Source organism: Ostrinia nubilalis, chromosome 10, assembly GCF_963855985.1.
Source record: "Ostrinia nubilalis chromosome 10, ilOstNubi1.1, whole genome shotgun sequence".
Lineage (NCBI taxonomy): Eukaryota > Metazoa > Arthropoda > Insecta > Lepidoptera > Crambidae > Ostrinia > Ostrinia nubilalis.
In genome coordinates this window covers 12,869,122-12,888,814 of record NC_087097.1, presented here as the reverse complement: position 1 = coordinate 12,888,814, position 19,693 = coordinate 12,869,122, and the positions used below count along the sequence as shown (strand labels likewise).

The following is a 19,693-nucleotide window of genomic DNA, read 5'->3' as shown; positions in this document are numbered from 1 at the left end:
AATGTGGACGTGTCAAGCTCAGTGATGATCCCCGTCAAGGTCGTCCAAAAACTGCAGTCACCCAAGAAAACGTTGATGCTGTGCGTAAGCTGATTGAAGAAGATCGACATGTGATATACCGCGAAATTCAGGCAACCTTAGACATTAGCATGAGTCAAATACAAATAATCTTGCATGAACAATTAGGTGTAAAAAAGTTGTTTTCCCGATGGATACCGCATTCGCTCTGTGAAGAGCAAAAAGCGGCTCGCGTTACTTGGTGCGTCAGAACTCTCGAAAGATTACATGCAGGATCCTCAAATGCTGTATACAACATCGTATCAGGTGACGAATCCTGGATATACGCGAACGAACCCGAAACAAAAAACCAGTCACGAGTTTGGGTGTTCGAAAATGAGTTAAAGGCAACAAAAATTGTTCGTTCACGGAGTGTTGCAAAAAATATGGTGGCCACGTTTGTCTCCAAAACCGGCCATATTGCGACTATTCCTCTTGGGGGACAAAGAACGGTTAATGCAGAATGGTATGCTAGCATTTGTTTGCCACAGGTCGTTTCTGAACTCCGTAAAGAGAACTGCAACCGCCACATCGTCCTCCATCACGACAATGCGAGTTCTAACACCGCGCACAGAACAAGAGTTTTTAGAGCAAGAAAACATAGAATTATTAGACCATCCGCCGTACAGACCCGACCTAAGCCCTAATGATTTCTATACTTTCCCTAAAATAAAGAATACATTGCGTGGTCAGAGATTTTTATCACCTGAAGAAGCTGTGGACGCCTACAAAACGGCCATTTTGAAAACCCAAACTTCCGAATGGAATGGTTGCTTCAATGATTGGTTTCGTGTATGGAAAAATGTGTCAAATTTCGCGGAGAATACTTTAAAAAGCAATAAATACATTTTTAAATAGTAATGTTGTTTCACTTCCTTGATTCCCGAAATTTTCAGTGCCGCCCTCGTATGTTAGATGGCACCGTGTAATGGGACTATTCCCACCTCTCGTTTCCACCACTGCAACTCCTGTGTAGCCAAGATCTACAGTTACACCGCCACAAAAACCCAACCAATGAAGGCCAAGTTTGTCCCGGGGGAAAGTTAAACTGTCATTGGACCCGCAACGAAATTAATCAGAAGAACATAGGAGTTCGAAATTAAGGTTCGACTTCCCTCCTTTGCAAAGTGGATGACAGGTGACAAACAAAGGTTTAAAACCTTTAAGAAAAGATTATGCACCACGGACAATAAATATCAATTAAGGGGCCTATCTTATGAGCAATTAGCAACTACCTGCCACTGTGTAAGTAAAAGTTCAAGAATGTATCCTACATGCAAATGAAATTAAATTCAAGCCAAGCTTTGCGTATAATTATGCCTAGAAGTAGCTCTACCAGACAGTAATATGCGTGTCATGTCAAACCTAGCATTTTTCTCGAGACATAATCTCGCCCGCTGGCGATGTCCAGACATAATCTCATGTCATCAGGAAACTGCTGTAATAAATTACTGTAATTATTTACCAACATCATGCTGATATTATTTTCCTTTTGAAAAACAAACCAGCGTAGCTATTTGAGTAAGGCCCGATTCGACAAAACTTTTATCCGAGAATAACTCCTGGTATAAATGGCATTTTGACAGTTTCATTATGGGAAATATGTGAAAATGTCGAATAACTGACGATTTATTCTGAGATTAATATTTACTCTTGTTTGTTCGAATCCACCCTAAAGTGTAGAGTTTTTACCCGACTGCGCCAGAAGGAGGCTTATGTTTTTGAAGTAAGAGATTGGCGTGGAAAAGTTAGCAGTTTAATTGGCTCTACATGAGACCTGATAACTTTTTGTCAGTGCGTGGCTTATGGTCTTGTCTTGGTAACAATTACATGACTTTCAGATTCTCAGTTAGTAAGGATGATATCGCAAACTACCTTGAAATAGGGTTAAGTAATTTTATTGTGTCCTAGCATACCTAATACATAGTAACGGTAGGAATATGTAGGATTATTTGCGTAAAAACAAAGTCGGATTGGGGGTCTAACTTTTTTTTTACAGATAACGTTGCTAGAAGTTACCTAACTTGGTTTAGAACTTCGAGTGCAAGTGTGGTTGTGTTATACAGTCAATGAAGCACATGATGTCGTGATGCATGCTCAAGCAACTGCATGCAGGAATACTTAGTGAATGCTACTGACAACGCCTCTCTTGAAGCAGAGTTTTGGGCTGACACTGTATAGGTTTGTTATCGACGCAACAAAAAGAAGAATTGTGCATTTTTTTTTAGATATTAACAAGCGGTTCTAAAATACAGGAAATAAGGTGTGTACCAGTCTAGAGAACTTATAAAACATTATATTGTTACCTTATAACAATGGAACGATACTTGATCATTTCAGCTCATTATTTTGAGAGCAAAAAACTTAACATGTTTTTAAGCTCAAGGTTTGTAATTTAATTTAGCTACCTATTAGTTGAGAATATTTAGTTCAAAGGTTCAATTCAACTTTCTGTGACATACATTACTTTACGAGAACACACTTTAATGCTTTGAATTTGAATTAAATTTAGTGCCATTTTAAATACGTATACTTATCCAAACATATGTATTAGCAGACTATGCAAATAGCAGATCCCCACCACACTTTGTCCGGGTGATTCCGAGGGGCCCTTGATTCATCATTCGGGAATCGTAGCAGTTAAGACAGCAACGTTTATAAACTGCATTTTGCGAGTGGCCAACCTTGCGGTGACGGATAGTCGAGTTGCTGGTGTTTAAACACCTGTCGGTCCTTTCATTGGATGGATAACCCACCACATAACTAAGGATAAGACAACGACATAATATTACGACATTTAAATATTGTTTTCGATTATTGCGTACTTTCCATCAATACATTGAACGAAAATACTAATGCAATCTATAGTTTTGTGTTCCATCTAGTTTATTGATATTGGTTTTGTAAACAATCATAACTACTTTACTGGACTGCACATAAAACTATAGTGTTAAAATTGTAAGGAATTCATACAAAAGCAATAGCAATTCTACAATCGCTGTACATAGGCATATCGTTCAGTATGTTTTGCTTTAAGTAACAATTAGCCATTCATCCGAAGCTAAAAGGTAACAAAAACAAAAAGGAACAGATGTAATTCAGAATACGTGTTAAAAAGAGCAACTGCTCATTACAAACTAAATAAGTCTCAAAATGATTCCAGTGTTACTCATTTTAAGTGTCCTAGGCGGTGTGATTGAAGCCGCACTGCGGATCTTTGGCGGCAGAGATGCAGACCCAATGGAATACCCATACGTTGTCAGACTAGGAATAAAATATTCTTTAAACCAACTTGACGCATATTTCGAACATTTCCAATTCCTTTGCACTGCATCAGTGCTAACTCCTGTTTGGACGCTCACAGCGGGACACTGCGTTGATGATGCTGTTTTAACCTTTTTGCAATCTTCATATCCCACAGCATCTTTGAAATACGTCATAATGTATGGATCAGCAACAGCACACCGTTCGACAACCGACAATTTCAGTGACATCGTTGCGACTGTTAAGCACCCGTCTTATAATTCAATGGCCTTACAGCTTGGTGCATCAGGATCTAACGACGTTGCACTAGCAAAGACTACATCGACAAAATTGACCAAGTACGCAAAGCTGAGTGCGGTTGAGTACCCTTCTCTGGTGGGGCAAGCGGCCATCGCAGTTGGATATGGGATCACATTTGAGGGAGACCAAGTGGACCACACTTTACAACTTGGTAAAACGTTGCAAGTATTGCACGTAATGATAGGGATATGTGCCAAAGATTTTCGCAAAAATTCTTTATCTCCCATCATATGCTTGAGCAGACTTTGCAGTCAACCCGCTACAATACTCTGTCGTGGTGACTCCGGGGGACCCCTGCTGCATGACTCAGGAGTTGTTGGAATCAATCATATGGTTGAATCGGACGAATGTACACTGCGATCAGCAAATTCAGGACTCGTGAAAAGTAGTACTGTTGGGATCAACGTACCGATCAGTCCCTATGTGGGATGGATATCTAATCAAATACGAGAAAAGGAAGAAGCCCACTAGATATGGTGGAGTAAAACCCTTCCACATACCTTCTGAGGATCGCGGCTTCATTCCTTACGACTGGGAGACTCCGTCAACATCTAGTGAATTCTATTGCGTTGAACTGAAAATCGTCGGGATCGAACACTACTGGACCGATTTTCATGGTTTTTGATTTGCTGTATTTATCCCCGTCCCGAATAGCAAAAATACGAAAACATAGGAAATTTAAAAAAAAAATTAACGGCTTTTATTGTGAAATCCTCACTTTTAGCAGACTGTGGATTCACAGTTACAGTAGCGAGACTGTCCTTGTGTCGTCACCGACGAGTGACCACTTAATCACTAATTAAGCCTACAGTTAAGTTTAACTTGGCTATTATTGTAGTGTATTCCTTAGAGTTAAGGCTTAAGTAATTTGTCGAAATGAAAATGCTGAATTGCAACTTAATGTATTATTAATATGTCCCTTTGAAATAAATTGAAAAGTAAATTATATTTAGTATGCTGCACCCTGATTATACAGGGTGTTTGGTAAATGGGTATATGAGCCGACACTAGCCCATGTTAACATAGGCATATAAATGGTATGGTGAAGTCAGAAATTTGATATCATGATTTTAATTTTTTTAATTTTCATACAAAATAAATTTTACAAAATCCGATTTGTATGAAAATTAAAATAGTTAAAATGAAGATATCAATTTTCTGACTTCACCATACCTTTTATATGACCATGTTAACATGGGCTAGTGTCGGCTCATATACCCATTTACCTAACACCCTGTATGCATGTAAAATTAAGGTTTGTAAACAAAGTCACAGGCAACAGTTAGCTATGTCTTTTATAAATATAAACTGAAAACAAACAAAATAAACAAAAAATATGTTATTATTAGAAATTAGTAAGTAAGTGTTGTTCTTGAATATTTGATAAACAATCTGATGTTTATTATGATCTAACATGTTATAAAATGCATGAAAACTGAATGTGTTTATGGACTTTTGAATGACAAGACACTGTTTGTAGATCCGACATCACTATTTTTTCTCAATTCCACGCAAGATGTGTAGATGGAGCGAGGTAATGTAAACAAACACTGGCAAACAAAAATATTGCAAAAAAAAAGATTTTCAAATTCAAAAAAGGAATCCTAAAAACCGGTTCGGTCATTTGACTCAGCTGTCTCAGGTCTTGACCAAAAGCACGTTCCGCGCCAGTCTACCAACCGGTCCGCCGATCGGCGCACGCGGGCTGCGATCTATGCACGGTCTTCGGTTACGTGAATTAAAAAAGTTTGTTCAACGAAATAATACTCCTTGCAGACTGCCAAAGAATCTCGTTCTTTGATGTTCATGTGTTTTTTCCTTTGTTGTTTGATGTTTTTGTCCGAATCTAAGTTGTTTATGTCGCGCTGTGAAGAATTTAGTGCTTTTAAAAAGATATGCAAACTTTTTGCGGCTGTCATTTTTGATAGTTTGTGTTTTCCTCCAAAAAAGCGTTAAATTTTAATTAAATTGGCCAAAAAATTCGTTTGGTACCTAACTAAAATTACCACTTTGTAGATAAGTTTTCTTGGTTTCCAATTGAGGAAGTTTGTGAAACTTTCTTGTTTTTTTTTGTAAAGAATGACGCATTCAAACTTAATTTTTGGTTCTTATGGGTACCTATTTAAAATTCCGTTTGAAGATGAAATTGATCAGTTCACCGAGCAAATGCACCCAAATATAACATACACCCGGCTAGAAAATAAAAAAGTTTGTTTATAGCCCACGGCTTATCAAGCTTAACACTATAGCATCCTATTAGTTATAGGTAATATTTTGCAAAAAAAAATTCAATATGATAAGAATTAAAATACTCAAGAGTACCTTTGTAATTATCGTGTTGAGATACATAATTTATTATTAATTATAGCAAAAACTAAGAAAACCACACGGAAATCACAATACCATACGTGGAACTGTTCTAGAATCTGCATACTGATGTTGGATCTCGCTGCAATACTGAATTGTTTAATATTAAGTAGGTATCCAAAGTTGGTCACAAAACAAACTGGCTTCAACCCACTGCTTTGATATTGGTCTCGATAATATTTTGATCTCGATCACAGGTGCGAGTACTTAAGTTACTAAAGAGTCAAATGCTAAAAAGAAAAAGGCTCACAAAAATAATGTTATGTACGAGTATGTAGTTGTACGTCATTTTTACCCGACTGCGCCAGAGGGAGGGTTATTGTAAAATATTCTGCATTACAACGAGATAAGACACCACTGTGTTTAGCTTGAGTTCGTCTGTGCATAGTGCTTTAGTTTAATCTACTAAATTTTAGTTTGGAATAAATTAAAAGCTCTGTATAGATAGAAAAAGAAAAGTACTTTAAAAGCAACCGTAAAATTTTCATTTCTTAGGCTGGATTACATTATGTTACTTTAACTTAAACAAATGTCAAAAGTCTGTCAAACTCCATACAAAAAACACCGGTTATCGTTGCAACGGGGCGTCTTAGCTAGCTCAGTCTGACACCCCGCTGTTTAGTACTAAGTCCCAGTTCGCCTTCTGCGATGAGGGATGTGTACCTATCCAGGATGCCTACAGGGATATTTGACCAAGGAAACGCACAATCAATAACACAATGGCACTTTATAATCTAGGTTCCACAATAGTTTACTTATTCTAGTTTCACTGACTCTAAATCGCTATCGTTTAATAATGAGCAAGTTTACAAGTACTTTACAAGTTATATCACAATTTACTAATTACAACAAGAGGAATAACGACGCGCCCGGTTCGCGTCCCGTTAGCTAGCTTTCGTATCCGCGAGAGGGGCGGCACCCTGTGCGAGGTTTATCGAGTGTTAGTCTGGATACTTATAACTAGGGGGGTAGGATGTGGTCCGATTAGCTCGAGCCAGAGACCGAAGCCTCAATAGTGAGCGCGACCACTGGGGAAAGGCGTTGGACCTACGGGGCGAGGGGGTGTGAAGTTCAGGAAGGGTGGCAGCAGGATTGCTACCGCAGGTTCGGGATGAGTATCTCATGCACTACTCGGTAAGGACGAGAACCGGTTGGCTATCAACGATAGAACGTCTCGACACGACGCTTTATGGCAAGCCGCGGATTAATGACGAGGTATCGGATCAAGCCAAAGTCGAACAATTAGGGTTAGTAAGGAACAATGTGGATAGCTATTCGCTAGGGACTCTTTTGCAATGCAGCCGAGGGAATGATAGACGCGCGCGCGAACGTCTGGCTGTTACAATGGCTCCCGAGCGAATGCTAGGCGCCCGCGGTCGCCGCCGTCTCTTATATTAGCTCGGTCCGTGCGGCGTGCGGCCGCGCAGCCGTAGGGTTGTCAAAATCTCCGTGCACGGTGCTAGGGCTGTCGATGCGTCGCGGGGCGCGTCACATCCTCCCTTGTTTTGGAGATTTTTACCTGGAAAAATCACAAGTCTGGTACATAAAGGTTCTACATGAACAACTATAATTCATGTTAATAATAAGTTATTTTTGGGTAACTTCATAACGAGTATAAATTAAAATGTAAAACATGACTGAACTTGTGCTTGATCATTAGCCCAATAATAACTCCTTATTTAAAACATGACAGTACATTTATTTACTTATAACCATATTAGCTAACTTGGTCTTGGAACAATGTTATTAAGATACCCTTAATTTTTTTTTGCTTACAATGAACTAATTAACCGCTGATTTTAGTTAACTTAGTTTTGAAACAATGTTATTAAAATACCTTCAATTTTTTTTGCTTACAATGAACTAATTAAACGCTAATTTTAGTTAACTTAGTTTTGAAACAATGTTATAAGATAATTGTTATTAAGACCTTTGACCTTTTGTTTACAATTTACCAATGAACTAATTAAACGAGTCTGTTGTTTACTTTGTTATTACGAGTATTCAATTATTACTTGAAATATTTATTTAATACAGTAATAGTATGCATGGTACTTGTTATTATTATTTCTAGTTTAAATTATTTAAATTAGTACGCTCAGAATAGGCATCTGATTAATGTTAATAATTTCTATAATAATTATTAAAAGTTATACAAGACAATGGCAGTTAAGGGGTTAAGTTTTAGTTACAATAAACAATATTTCCTAATGTAAATGGAATGCAGCCTGGCGCGGCGCGCAAACATTAGGCAGGTAAAATCTAGTTATGAATCATCTAGCGAGCGAGTTGTGGAGCGAGTGCCGGCCGTGGCGAATAGAAAAAATGCGTCTCACTGATAAATATGCAAATGAGTTCGCTCGGTGAATCGTTCTTACAATGTTTGTTTACTACGAGTATTTAAAAGTTATCGAGAAACTGGTAGTACTATTGACGCGTAGCAAACCGGTTTGTTATTTATGTGAGTTTAGGTTGTGAGTTACGAGTAATTAACAATGAGGTTTGCGTCAATAGTTATTTAACGAGATTAAATAGAACACTTTAACTATTTAAATTATACAGGGTTATTATCTAATGATAAATTAATACTTATAGGTTATTGATATGTGATATTTAGCGAGATTAAATTCAAGAACTGAATGATCTAGATTATACAGGGTTACTATGTAATGTTATTTAATACTTATGGGTTATTGATATGTGGTATTTAACGGGATTAAATTCAAGAACTGAATGATCTAGATTATACAGGGTTGCTATGTAATGTTAATTAATATTTTTACATTATTGACTTGTTTTTAATATTGATTAATTTACTTTAACGAGAACTGACTAGGCAATTACTAAGTACTTTGTACATCTATTAGAAACCTAACTTAGGTATAAAGTTAAGCTACGAGTAAATAACGTTACTGGCCTTGTTCAGCTGGTTCTGGATTTGGCCGCGCCTCTTCTTTCTCCCCGGCCGCCTCCTGGTCTGGTCCTCAGCTCGGGTCGGCTCCTCTCCAGGGCCGGACTCGCGCCAGTCCAGGTCTTGTGGGTGGTCGACGGTGTTGACATTGAGGATTTCGGTCCAGTCTGTGGACCGGTTTGATGATCTGGATAGTGGTCTATCCGGGTCTGTAGACACTGCGCTCCAGGGTTTGCGTGCGTTGTTAACTTGGCAGGTTTTGCAGTTCTTGACGTACGTTGACACATCTCTGTACATACCGGGCCAATAATATCTTTGTGATATTTTGTTCAGTGTTTTTGCTGTTCCTAGATGGCCTGCGGTTGGTGTATCGTGGTTTTCTTTCAGAATCTGGTTTTTTTCATTGTTGTTTATGCATAATTTCCAGTCTGATGATGTTTCTGTTCTTGGTCCGTATGCGTGATTTATTATTTTCGTGTATAATTTGCTGTTTGACATTTTATAGCCCTTGTTTCCGGTTTTTTGTATTTCCTGAATTTTCTTTTGGATCCAGTCTTCTTTTGTTTCTTGTTTTAAGCATGTTACGTGTTTATTTATTACTTCTTGACTTTTAGGGTTCCGTGAATAGTCTTTTTTCTTGATTGGTTTTTCGTGTGCGAGTTTGATCTTGTGTTTTTTCTTACTTGTCGGTGTTTCGGCCATTTCGTATGTAGGTACGATGTTGGCTTCTGTAGTTTTTCTTGACGTTGTTCCCACTTGTTCCACTTGCTTGGTGCTCTCTTTGGGCCATTCTATTTTGGCTCCTATTCTGTTCAATATGTCCATGCCGATCAGTATACTCGTGATTTGTGGATGATATAACACTTGGTGGTTAATTGTTTTTCCTTTTATATTTATTTGCAAGTCTAGTGCTTCTTTAATTCGAGTTGTGTGCCCATCTGTCATGCTAGCTGTTATGCTTACTGTTTTCGGTTTCAGGTTTCTTTTTACGATTTTCTTGTACACTTGGTCGTTGATGTATGATCTTGTGGCGCCGGTGTCTACGAGTGCTTGATATTTTTCGCCTAGTATCGATACATCTACGAAGGGACGGTTATCTTTAATTTGCGGACTTGTGTTCATTGTCATGGCCTGTGTGTACTCACTTGTTTTCTTACAACACTGTTTACTCATTTTGCCGATCTTGCCACAACCGTTACAAAATAGTATTTTCTTACTTCTGCAATCTTTCATCGAGTGTCCTTGTTTTCCACAGCTCCAGCAGCAAGTATTTGTGTTGTAATTGTGTATGTATGATGCCGTCTCCTTGTGTTCTTGATTTATGCTTGTTTCGTGGTGATCATTTCGTGGTATTCTTTCTGTGAAGCTAGTTTGACGTTCTGCTGTGACGTTCTCGTAGTCGTTTGCCAGTTGTATCAATTTGCTTACCGAGTCTGCTTCTGATTTCTTGATATAAAACTTGTATTTTGCGTTCATGTTTTCGTAGATTCTAGTTATTTCTTCCTCTTTTGACATTTTCGCGTATCTGCGCATGAGTGTTTGTATTTCAATGAGGTAGTCTGTGAATTTTTGGCGGTGATGTTGCCTATAATTCACTATTTTAGCTAACAGGTCACTGTCACGGCTCACAAATGTCAACGTGAAGAGTTCTATGAATTCGTTCCATGTAGTGAACGAGTTTTTGTTATTTCTATACCACAGTACGGCCTTTCCTTTCAGGAATCTGGGGAGCACTTTGAGCACTTTATCTGGCTTGACCTCGCCCGATGACATGAGTTCGTCCAGTTGCTCTAAAAACTCCACCGGGTCGTTGTATGTATCGAAACTTAGGTTCCATCTGGCCGTTATGCTTTCAGTCTGATCTACGGTGTACGACATGTTTGGTTCTTGCTGCATCTCTGTGTCTTCAAAATCGGTTTCTGACTCACTGTTAGACTGTTCTTCGGAGGATTTACTGGCGGACTGGACGGGTTGACGGGGCTGCTTGGTTCTGAGTACTTCTGTGAGGTTCTGTCTCAGTTCTTGTACGGTTCTGTTCTCCGTTTTTATGTTTCTTCTTTTGCACTCGTTCTCAAGTTCTGTCTTCTTCAGTTTGTATATCCAAGATATCGGTTCTGACATGTGTGATTATCAATTTGGTGCGAAGTTTTGCGTTCCTTGTGGTCTTTCGCTTCTCTAGCGATCTGGTGATCCCTGTAGGTTCCGTGGGTTATTTAGTTGGGCGCCATTGCAACGGGGCGTCTTAGCTAGCTCAGTCTGACACCCCGCTGTTTAGTACTAAGTCCCAGTTCGCCTTCTACGATGAGGGATGTGTACCTATCCAGGATGCCTACAGGGATATTTGACCAAGGAAACGCACAATCAATAACACAATGGCACTTTATAATCTAGGTTCCACAATAGTTTACTTATTCTAGTTTCACTGACTCTAAATCGCTATCGTTTAATAATGAGCAAGTTTACAAGTACTTTACAAGTTATATCACAATTTACTAATTACAACAAGAGGAATAACGACGCGCCCGGTTCGCGTCCCGTTAGCTAGCTTTCGTATCCGCGAGAGGGGCGGCACCCTGTGCGAGGTTTATCGAGTGTTAGTCTGGATACTTATAACTAGGGGGGTAGGATGTGGTCCGATTAGCTCGAGCCAGAGACCGAAGCCTCAATAGTGAGCGCGACCACTGGGGAAAGGCGTTGGACCTACGGGGCGAGGGGGTGTGAAGTTCAGGAAGGGTGGCAGCAGGATTGCTACCGCAGGTTCGGGATGAGTATCTCATGCACTACTCGGTAAGGACGAGAACCGGTTGGCTATCAACGATAGAACGTCTCGACACGACGCTTTATGGCAAGCCGCGGATTAATGACGAGGTATCGGATCAAGCCAAAGTCGAACAATTAGGGTTAGTAAGGAACAATGTGGATAGCTATTCGCTAGGGACTCTTTTGCAATGCAGCCGAGGGAATGATAGACGCGCGCGCGAACGTCTGGCTGTTACAATGGCTCCCGAGCGAATGCTAGGCGCCCGCGGTCGCCGCCGTCTCTTATATTAGCTCGGTCCGTGCGGCGTGCGGCCGCGCAGCCGTAGGGTTGTCAAAATCTCCGTGCACGGTGCTAGGGCTGTCGATGCGTCGCGGGGCGCGTCACATCGTTATAGTTACGGGTAAAGTTAGGCGGTACAACTCAGCCTTAAAGATTAAACTTCTTGTAGTTAATCTATAAGCTACACGAGTCAAAACGAGACATCGATAGACGTAAATACGTAATGAATAAAATAACAGTTAGATAACATCTGGCAAAACCATAGTGCACAAAAGAGCACTCAGATAGGTAGAGACCTGTCTTTTGTATGGTTATTGGTCAGCAATGTTCATTCTTCTGGTAAAGAAGAATGCCTTCCACTATACCTCTTGTATGTACTGTGGTAGTATACGAGCTTTTAATTCCAGCTTCTTTAGTAGATTTCGATAAAAAGCCTCCCGTGTGTGATAGGTAAGGATGTTGAAGATATCATTGAAAATTTTCATGAAAATACTACATAAAGCATAAGAAAAAACCCTTGGATAACTTATTAACTGTAAGCCATATACGCTTCTATTCAAAAGCGTACAGTGCATAAGTATGGGCAAATGACTTGTCAGCAAACGGTGTTTATTGATTGTAAAATTTACGAAATTAGTAAATGCAAAAATAAATTAAAGCCAACCTTATGACTTGTTGCACAAAATCCAAAGTACACAAGTAAACAAAGGAAAACGTTTTTGGGGTTAATACCGTGAAGTATAAACAAACACATGACTGACATTAAGCAGGTGCTAAAGTGCACTTCGAAAGCTCTCACCTAATTTTAGTCCAGTCGATTTCCGTCAATTGATTCCAGTAAGGAAGCAATAAATGGGTTATATTATAAGGGAAGAAATATAGAATCAATATTTGTGCCACATCTGAAGAAGCGAAATATTCCGGTCCCAAGACAGATGCTGCTAGCTAGAGCATTCCCGACAACCAAAACTCGGGGGTCTCTATTTAATAGCAATAACAGATGCATGTGAAAATGCTTTGGAAGAAAAAACTTGTAAATGTCACGCCTAACATTCGCTATGATTTCGATTTTTTATTTTTCGATCATTTATTTTTAGAATAAAACAGAACAGTCTGTATTCTCCATTACCTCTAGACAATTTAAAATCCTTTATCGAATTCGATTCGATAAATTGATTAGACCAGTGTGTTTACTATAATAACGTCTTATAAAGTTAATTATCTTCTAATATTAAAACGCCCAAAACAAGTTTCATTGATGTGGAACAAACGTCACAAAAAACCATATAAATAATGTGTGACGCGGTTTAAATCGTTTTGGTTTGATTTGGTTTGAATACGCGTTTAAAAGGTTTATCAAATGATGGACCTAAGGAAATGATGTTAAAGGAAAGACGTAATTTTGTGTTACGTCGACACGCCTCTCATAAATTCGTTAGAAGTTTGTAAAGTTATTTCTTAGATAAAAATAACAAATGATTTTTCAATGTTTATAATCACAGGTAAAATCTGTACCAATCTTGATGAATAAAAACCAAAAATGTAGAGGTGGTATTTTGAAAAAGAAAATATTAGACTACCCTTAGACACAAAATAAGTATACTATGTATTATGGAATAAAATGGAGAATAAAGGTTAGCTTACACAATAATGGGAACTCACCATTTTGCTAGATACCTGTAAACTTACCACTTTAAGGCTGGGTTGCACAATCTTACTTTAACTTTGACAATCGTCAAAAATCTGTCAAACTCCATACTAAAAACACCGGTTATCGTCATAGTTACGGTCAAAGATAGGTGGTGCAACTCAGCCTAAGTTTCTTGATGTTGTTTTGTGTCGCTGAATAAAACATTTCATTTTTATTTTTTATTTTCAACTTAAAAATTCCTTATTTTCTCGGAACGCTCTACATAGACACTAATAGACCGAATCGTATGCGAAGAAGATAAACAGGCTACTCCATGTTATTCTTATGCGTGGTGCAACAGGTTGTGAAGACCCGCATCAAACAGGATTCTTTGCACTGCGAGTAATTTAAATGTCAAAACACCTCGACAAGTATTGCTTACTAAGCCGTATAATTAATTTATTTAGCCTCTAGGATTCGATCCCGCAAACCATTCCAATCCCGAATGCGAACCACCTCGTGGCAGTCTTTAACAATAACAATAGTTCGCTTTAGCAAATTAAAAACAACATAATATCCAGCACACCAAATGCCACCTCTGGGATTATATTCGAGCCCAAAACTGCTAGTGTAAGGTCAACAGTCTTTGTAACACTGATGAGCTCAAACTATGCCAATTTCCACGTAATATGCCAATTTCCATTCTCATACATTAAAATTTCATACACTTTATTTAAACTATCGTACTATTATGTAGAGTCAATTACGTCACTTCTAATAAACAGAATACGTTATGTTTACGTTGAAGTCTGACCTATCCATCTTAGTGTCGTGCCATAGGGCAGTTAGTGTTACTACAAGTCTCAAAACTGACATTTAGCGTAGGAAGTTGATTCGTATCTGTAAAAATACTAGGTGGACACCGCCTGGCACAGTACTTAACTATGACTTTTGAAGACGTCAAAAGGCGACAAATCATGTCGGCAGGTCGGCAGCAAACTAGGGTTGCATATAAATATTCAATCGATAATATTGCTAAGCTATCTATATTATTAATTGACTTGTGAACAATGCCTTAATTGACAATGTCATTACCTGTTTGTATAACTACGAAATATCCTTAATAGATAAGATGGTAGGTACATAATAAATAACTAATAGAAGGTTCTAGAGATCAATTTTACTGCGTCTTCTGATACAGTAATTAAAAAATATAAAAAAGAGATAACCAGTTTCAAATCACACTGCAAAGTGTTCTCTGCGTATTAATACAAATGTTTGTTTTTGTCACTCCAATGACTTAAAAATACCATTCGATTACGAAACTGCCCTTGATTCTTCACAGCGTGGACATTTAATAATTCTATTAACATAGTTAATTCATTAACTACACAGAAAAATCTAAAAATTTATCAGACTTGTTTGAACATTTTATTATCATTCCTAACAATTGAACATCTAACATTATTAGTAACTTGAAAAAAAATGACCAGAAATAATTAGACCGTAAGTATTTTTTTAAATAAAGACTACGACAGAACTGAACGCCTAGCGTGTGTATGATTACACAACAGAGCGTGGAATTCCCTCATTGACTAATTAATAACCTATTAATTTGACTAGGTTTTGAGCCAGTCGGTCTGTGACACTCTGCGGCAGCAGTCAGTATCGCCGCGAATATAGAAATGAATTAAGAAACAACCAAAATGATCTACGGAGTACTTTTACTGGCGCTAACTGCACAAAGTTTTGGTCTAAAAGTGTGTGATAGACTTAACAGTGTAGACATAAGTGATGGTGATATGTCAAACGATAGTTTAACAGTTGTTAAAGCCGGGATTAAGTATGCCAGCAACGAGTACTTTTACGACGAAGAAAGCGGCAGTCTTAGAGGATGCGAGTGTAAAAGGCAGACTTGTATTAGAAAATGCTGTCCCATTGGGCTTGGTTATGATCCAAGGAAGAAAACCTGTGTTCCAGTGACGGAGGAGTTTGATCCTCCGGTCTGGAATAAATACAGGAGGCTGGAGGGAGTGAGGGCCGTGGATAGGTTCCGCTTCATCACTCAGAAGCACAACTGTACGGATCCTGAGGTCAGGGTGCGGACCGGGCAGGTGACCCAGAACTATCATATTGTGCAGGTAAGAAAAATATTCTTTAGGGTATTTTTAATCTCGTTCGTTTAAACTTTTTCGTTCTTGGTTTTTAGAACTTTACCACAATACTATTTAATATACAATTTTATTTCAATGACTGTGTTACCAGATGTATTAACAACCAGGGACTCTAGATAAAAGTACATACTGAGATGAAAAAATACAAACACTTATCCAAAAATTTCATGATAATAAAGTCGAAAATAAGAGCTTTCTGACATCATCCTTAAACAGTTTGAATATTTTCCCCATTGTCAGGCATGAAATTGCTATGACTCTGCATATTTCAGAATTAATATTTATGAAGCTATACACTCGTACATCCCTGTAAAAATATAGAAATACGCACTTCCTTCCATATGAATTAAGAGTGTTTAAGTTATGAAGTAGAAATATACCTAAATGTTGACCCAACGTATTGAGGAAGGGAAATCTCGAGGCATAAAGTCCCAACTATATTATTAATATTATAAATGCGAAAGTAACTCTGTCTGTCTGTCTGTCTGTCTGTCTGTTACGCTTTCCCGCTTAAACCTCGCAACCGATTTTGATGAAATTTGGCATAGAGATAGTTTGAGTCCCGGGAAAGAACATAGGATAGTTTTTATCCCGGTTTTTGAAACAGGGACGCGCGCGATAAAGTTTTTCTGTGACAGACAAAATTCCACGCGGGCGAAGCCGCGGGCGGAAAGCTAGTAGTATATATGTACCTAAAGAAACTTAAAGCTTTAATCAAATAATACCTGCCTATGATTGTATTTAACCACTTTACCTACCTACTTCTTGTGAATGATTTTTGCGACATGACATTCCGAATGTACATTTTCAAAGGGACTTTTTTTAAATACCTACTCAATACTCAATTATTTACTGCATCCATAATGTCATAGAGGTGGTATCTTATTTTTGCATAAAATACGGTTCTTTACTTATTGTTTAAGTTAGTTTACTTTGCAAAATAAGAAAGCTTTACATTCATTATGTGTACTTTCACATTACGAATGTATTACCAAACCTAGTTATTTAAAACTTTCATAATAGTAATAAGACTAAAGACGTAATCAGAAATGCGTTATCAATATCATTGTTATAATTAGTAATTTGGATTCACTTAGGCTGGATTGTTCCATCTTACTTTAACTATAATTAACGTCAAAAATCTGTCAAACTCCATAAAAAACACCGATTATTATCGATATACTAGTTACGATTACATTTAGGTGGTGCAACTTGACCGTATACAATTGGCCTCGAAATATTTACACACACAAATATAAATTGTGATTTAAACAAAATCCTCACTTATGTTGTTTAGTTCCTAAAAATACCTTCTTTGGCAGTCAGTAAAAAATGCCGTTAAGTAACTGTCATCTTGTGTTCTTACTTCAACTGCTTCAACTTATAAAACTAAAGCTAAAAACTCCAAAAAAGCGTTACTAATGTTAGTCTATGAGTAAGAGAGTAACTAAGCTTTTTTACATTCCTATTTAGAAGTACCTACTTAACTATGTGATAAAATATCACTTCATTCATGACGAATAACTAAAATGCGTAGGTTTAGATAATAAACTAAATTTGGTGTACAATAATACGAATATTTATTTGCCTACATCCATTAATTAACACAATATCTCATCCATTCATGATTCAATTAGCGTGACATAGGCTTCTAAACTTATTCATTAGGTATTCGATTATTTACTTGTAATAATAAGGATAAACTAAAACATTAAAGTGTACCTACTAAAAACACGTAAAATCTCTGCCTGATCCAAAATGAGGTGACTCTATTGACCGATCAGATGTTACAATTTATTTTATTTACTGTTGAGATGATTAACACAAGCATAAATATTTAGCTTAACACTAACGATAATAGTGATCTAACACGATTATTTCTAGAAACTATGTATACAAGATATCTATTACTGATCCCGAACGTTCTTCATGAGTTCTATCAAACGTTGTTAATAATAGGTCAATAAATAAAAAAATAATTGGTTACAGAATAAATTGGATTTGTCCGAAAATCCAATTTTTCCAGCTTCAACATACAGGGAATTTTGTAATGCCACCTGGAGGGAAAGTACTATTTCTTTTCAAAAATAAAGGAATGTTTTCTTTGAGAAAAAAATTCTATCTACAATATTAAGAGTACTTTCTCTCCAGGTGGCATTTCAAAATTCTACCCTGTATATGTATTAAAGCCATTCCATACGTTTGATACCGTTTGATAGAGCTCGTGATACACTTTCAGGTTCAGTAACCAGTTTTTCGATATTTTGTATAGTTTAGAAAGAATCGAGTGAGATCACTTATCGTTTCCACCCTGTATATTCTTAAAAAAGTTAAAAACTTAAACTGAAATATTAATAATTATGCTTCTTGGGTTTTTTACCCCACGACAGTGCAGTATCCATGCATAATAAATCATATCTCGGATATGCCTCTGTAATCATACTAATCATAGAGCAATTATTTTAATTTGTGTGCGTCATATATCACAGTAAAGTGTAATGCAACCATCTTAATTACAAGACAAAATTATGAATTTATTTATAAATGTCGGTACCTTTTTATAGAATACCATCGAAGACGAAGATAGCTCTGATTATTAATTTGCTGATACAGGATATAAATGACGCGTACAGTCAAATATGAAACTAATTAATTTCCAATTTAAACTAAAACTCATTTGAGTTCCTTAGATTAAGTAATTTTTTTTTTTCGATATAGTAAGTATGGTATATCTTATCTATGTAGATCTATGGATTCTTTTGTTAAAACAAATAAACGAATTTGTATTATCCAGTCCAACTTTAAACCCTTAGCTACGCTTGATTTGTAAATAGATACTTACTTATTTACATAAAATAAAACCTATACTATTCTGGAATTATTGCCTTTCAAATAATAAAGAGCTTTTAAGAACGTATACAGAGGTTCCGGAGATTACCCTGTAACATACGCACAAACATCACCTACTAGATGGTCGGCAGTCCACAACAGTACGTTTCTCTAGAAACTTCCTGCCCCGTACAACCAAACTGTGGAATGTACTGTCGTCTGCGGTGTTTCCGGACGGATACGACCTGCAAGCTTTCAAGAGGAGAGCGTATCTTCACCTTAAAGGCCGGCAACGCACCTGTAATGCCCCTGGGACTGCAGGTGTCTATGGGCGACGGTAATCACTTACCATCAGGTGATCCGCCTGCTCGTTTGCCTCCTGTCACATAAAAAAAACATGATCTCTCTCTTATTATCTTTTAAAGTATGTACAGACGACACGGCATCAAGTCAAATTACACGTTTTATTACAATATGCCGAATAAACCGAATGCTTAATTATTTTTATAATAACGTATGTACTTGTCCTTCTACTAAACAGTGAATGTAAAGCCATTTCAACTGGTGAAAGTTAAATCCCATTCCGCATCTTTATAAAGAGCTTTTTAAGTCTCAAGGCCTCGCGTAGGCAATTTATTGATTTTTTGCTTATTATATTGTGAGAGTTACGAAAGTCATTTGATATTCAATTGTAACATTTTATATTGAATAACAGTACGTTCCTTTAAAAACTTCAATCAATCTATGTATTATATTCTTTTTAAGTAAGTACTTACCTTAAAGTTTTTAAAAATCCGCGTAATTTTTCACAAAATACGGGTTAAATCGGGGTACGGGGTTTGAAATCTATGTTATGCGTGTGAAAAAATAAATTGTGAAACTTTTTTATAAAACAAACTTACGAGAGATAAAAAATAACATCAATAGCACTGTCGCGTCGTATGGTAGTACTTACTACTAATACTACATAGTTAGTGAATTTGCATCTAAAATAATATAGTGTGCTGTGGTCTGTACTTAACTATATTTTGTCTTTGAATGTACCAGACAAGGTTCTCTTTGACACATAAAAGCTCTTTTGGCCCCTTCATTATGTTATTTGGTCATCTGTTGACTACTTC

At 37.3% G+C, this 19,693-nt stretch overlaps 2 protein-coding genes across 8 annotated transcripts in view; both read left to right on the top strand.

Moving 5' to 3' along the window:
* LOC135075294 (G-protein coupled receptor Mth2-like) overlaps positions 1-19,693 on the top strand; it is a 56,635-nt gene that overhangs the window by 9,525 nt on the left and 27,417 nt on the right. For 3 of the 7 annotated variants that reach the window (XR_010257996.1, XM_063969686.1, XM_063969687.1), the window contains exons 1-2: positions 5,296-5,367; positions 15,193-15,710. The exons of 2 other annotated variants lie outside the window; for them this stretch is intronic. Coding sequence is in view for 2 of the 5 variants with exons in the window: in XM_063969686.1 (XP_063825756.1) it covers positions 15,276-15,710 (435 nt within the window). In the remaining 3 variants the exon portion in view is untranslated. Of the gene's footprint in view, positions 1-5,295; positions 5,368-5,411; positions 5,430-15,040; positions 15,076-15,192; positions 15,711-19,693 lie in introns of those variants that run through there. 2 more of the 7 variants (XR_010257997.1, XR_010257998.1) reach the window with 2 other exon arrangements.
* LOC135075297 (plasma kallikrein-like) lies at positions 3,007-4,517 on the top strand. The gene has a single exon (XM_063969690.1). It carries the CDS (start codon positions 3,211-3,213, stop codon positions 4,090-4,092), a length of 882 nt encoding a protein of 293 aa, XP_063825760.1. The 5' UTR covers positions 3,007-3,210; the 3' UTR covers positions 4,093-4,517.

Bases quoted from the DNA above. Each gene is read 5' to 3' on its own strand.
- LOC135075297 (XM_063969690.1), top strand. From the start codon at position 3,211: ATGATTCCAGTGTTACTCATTTTAAGTGTCCTAGGCGGTGTGATTGAA.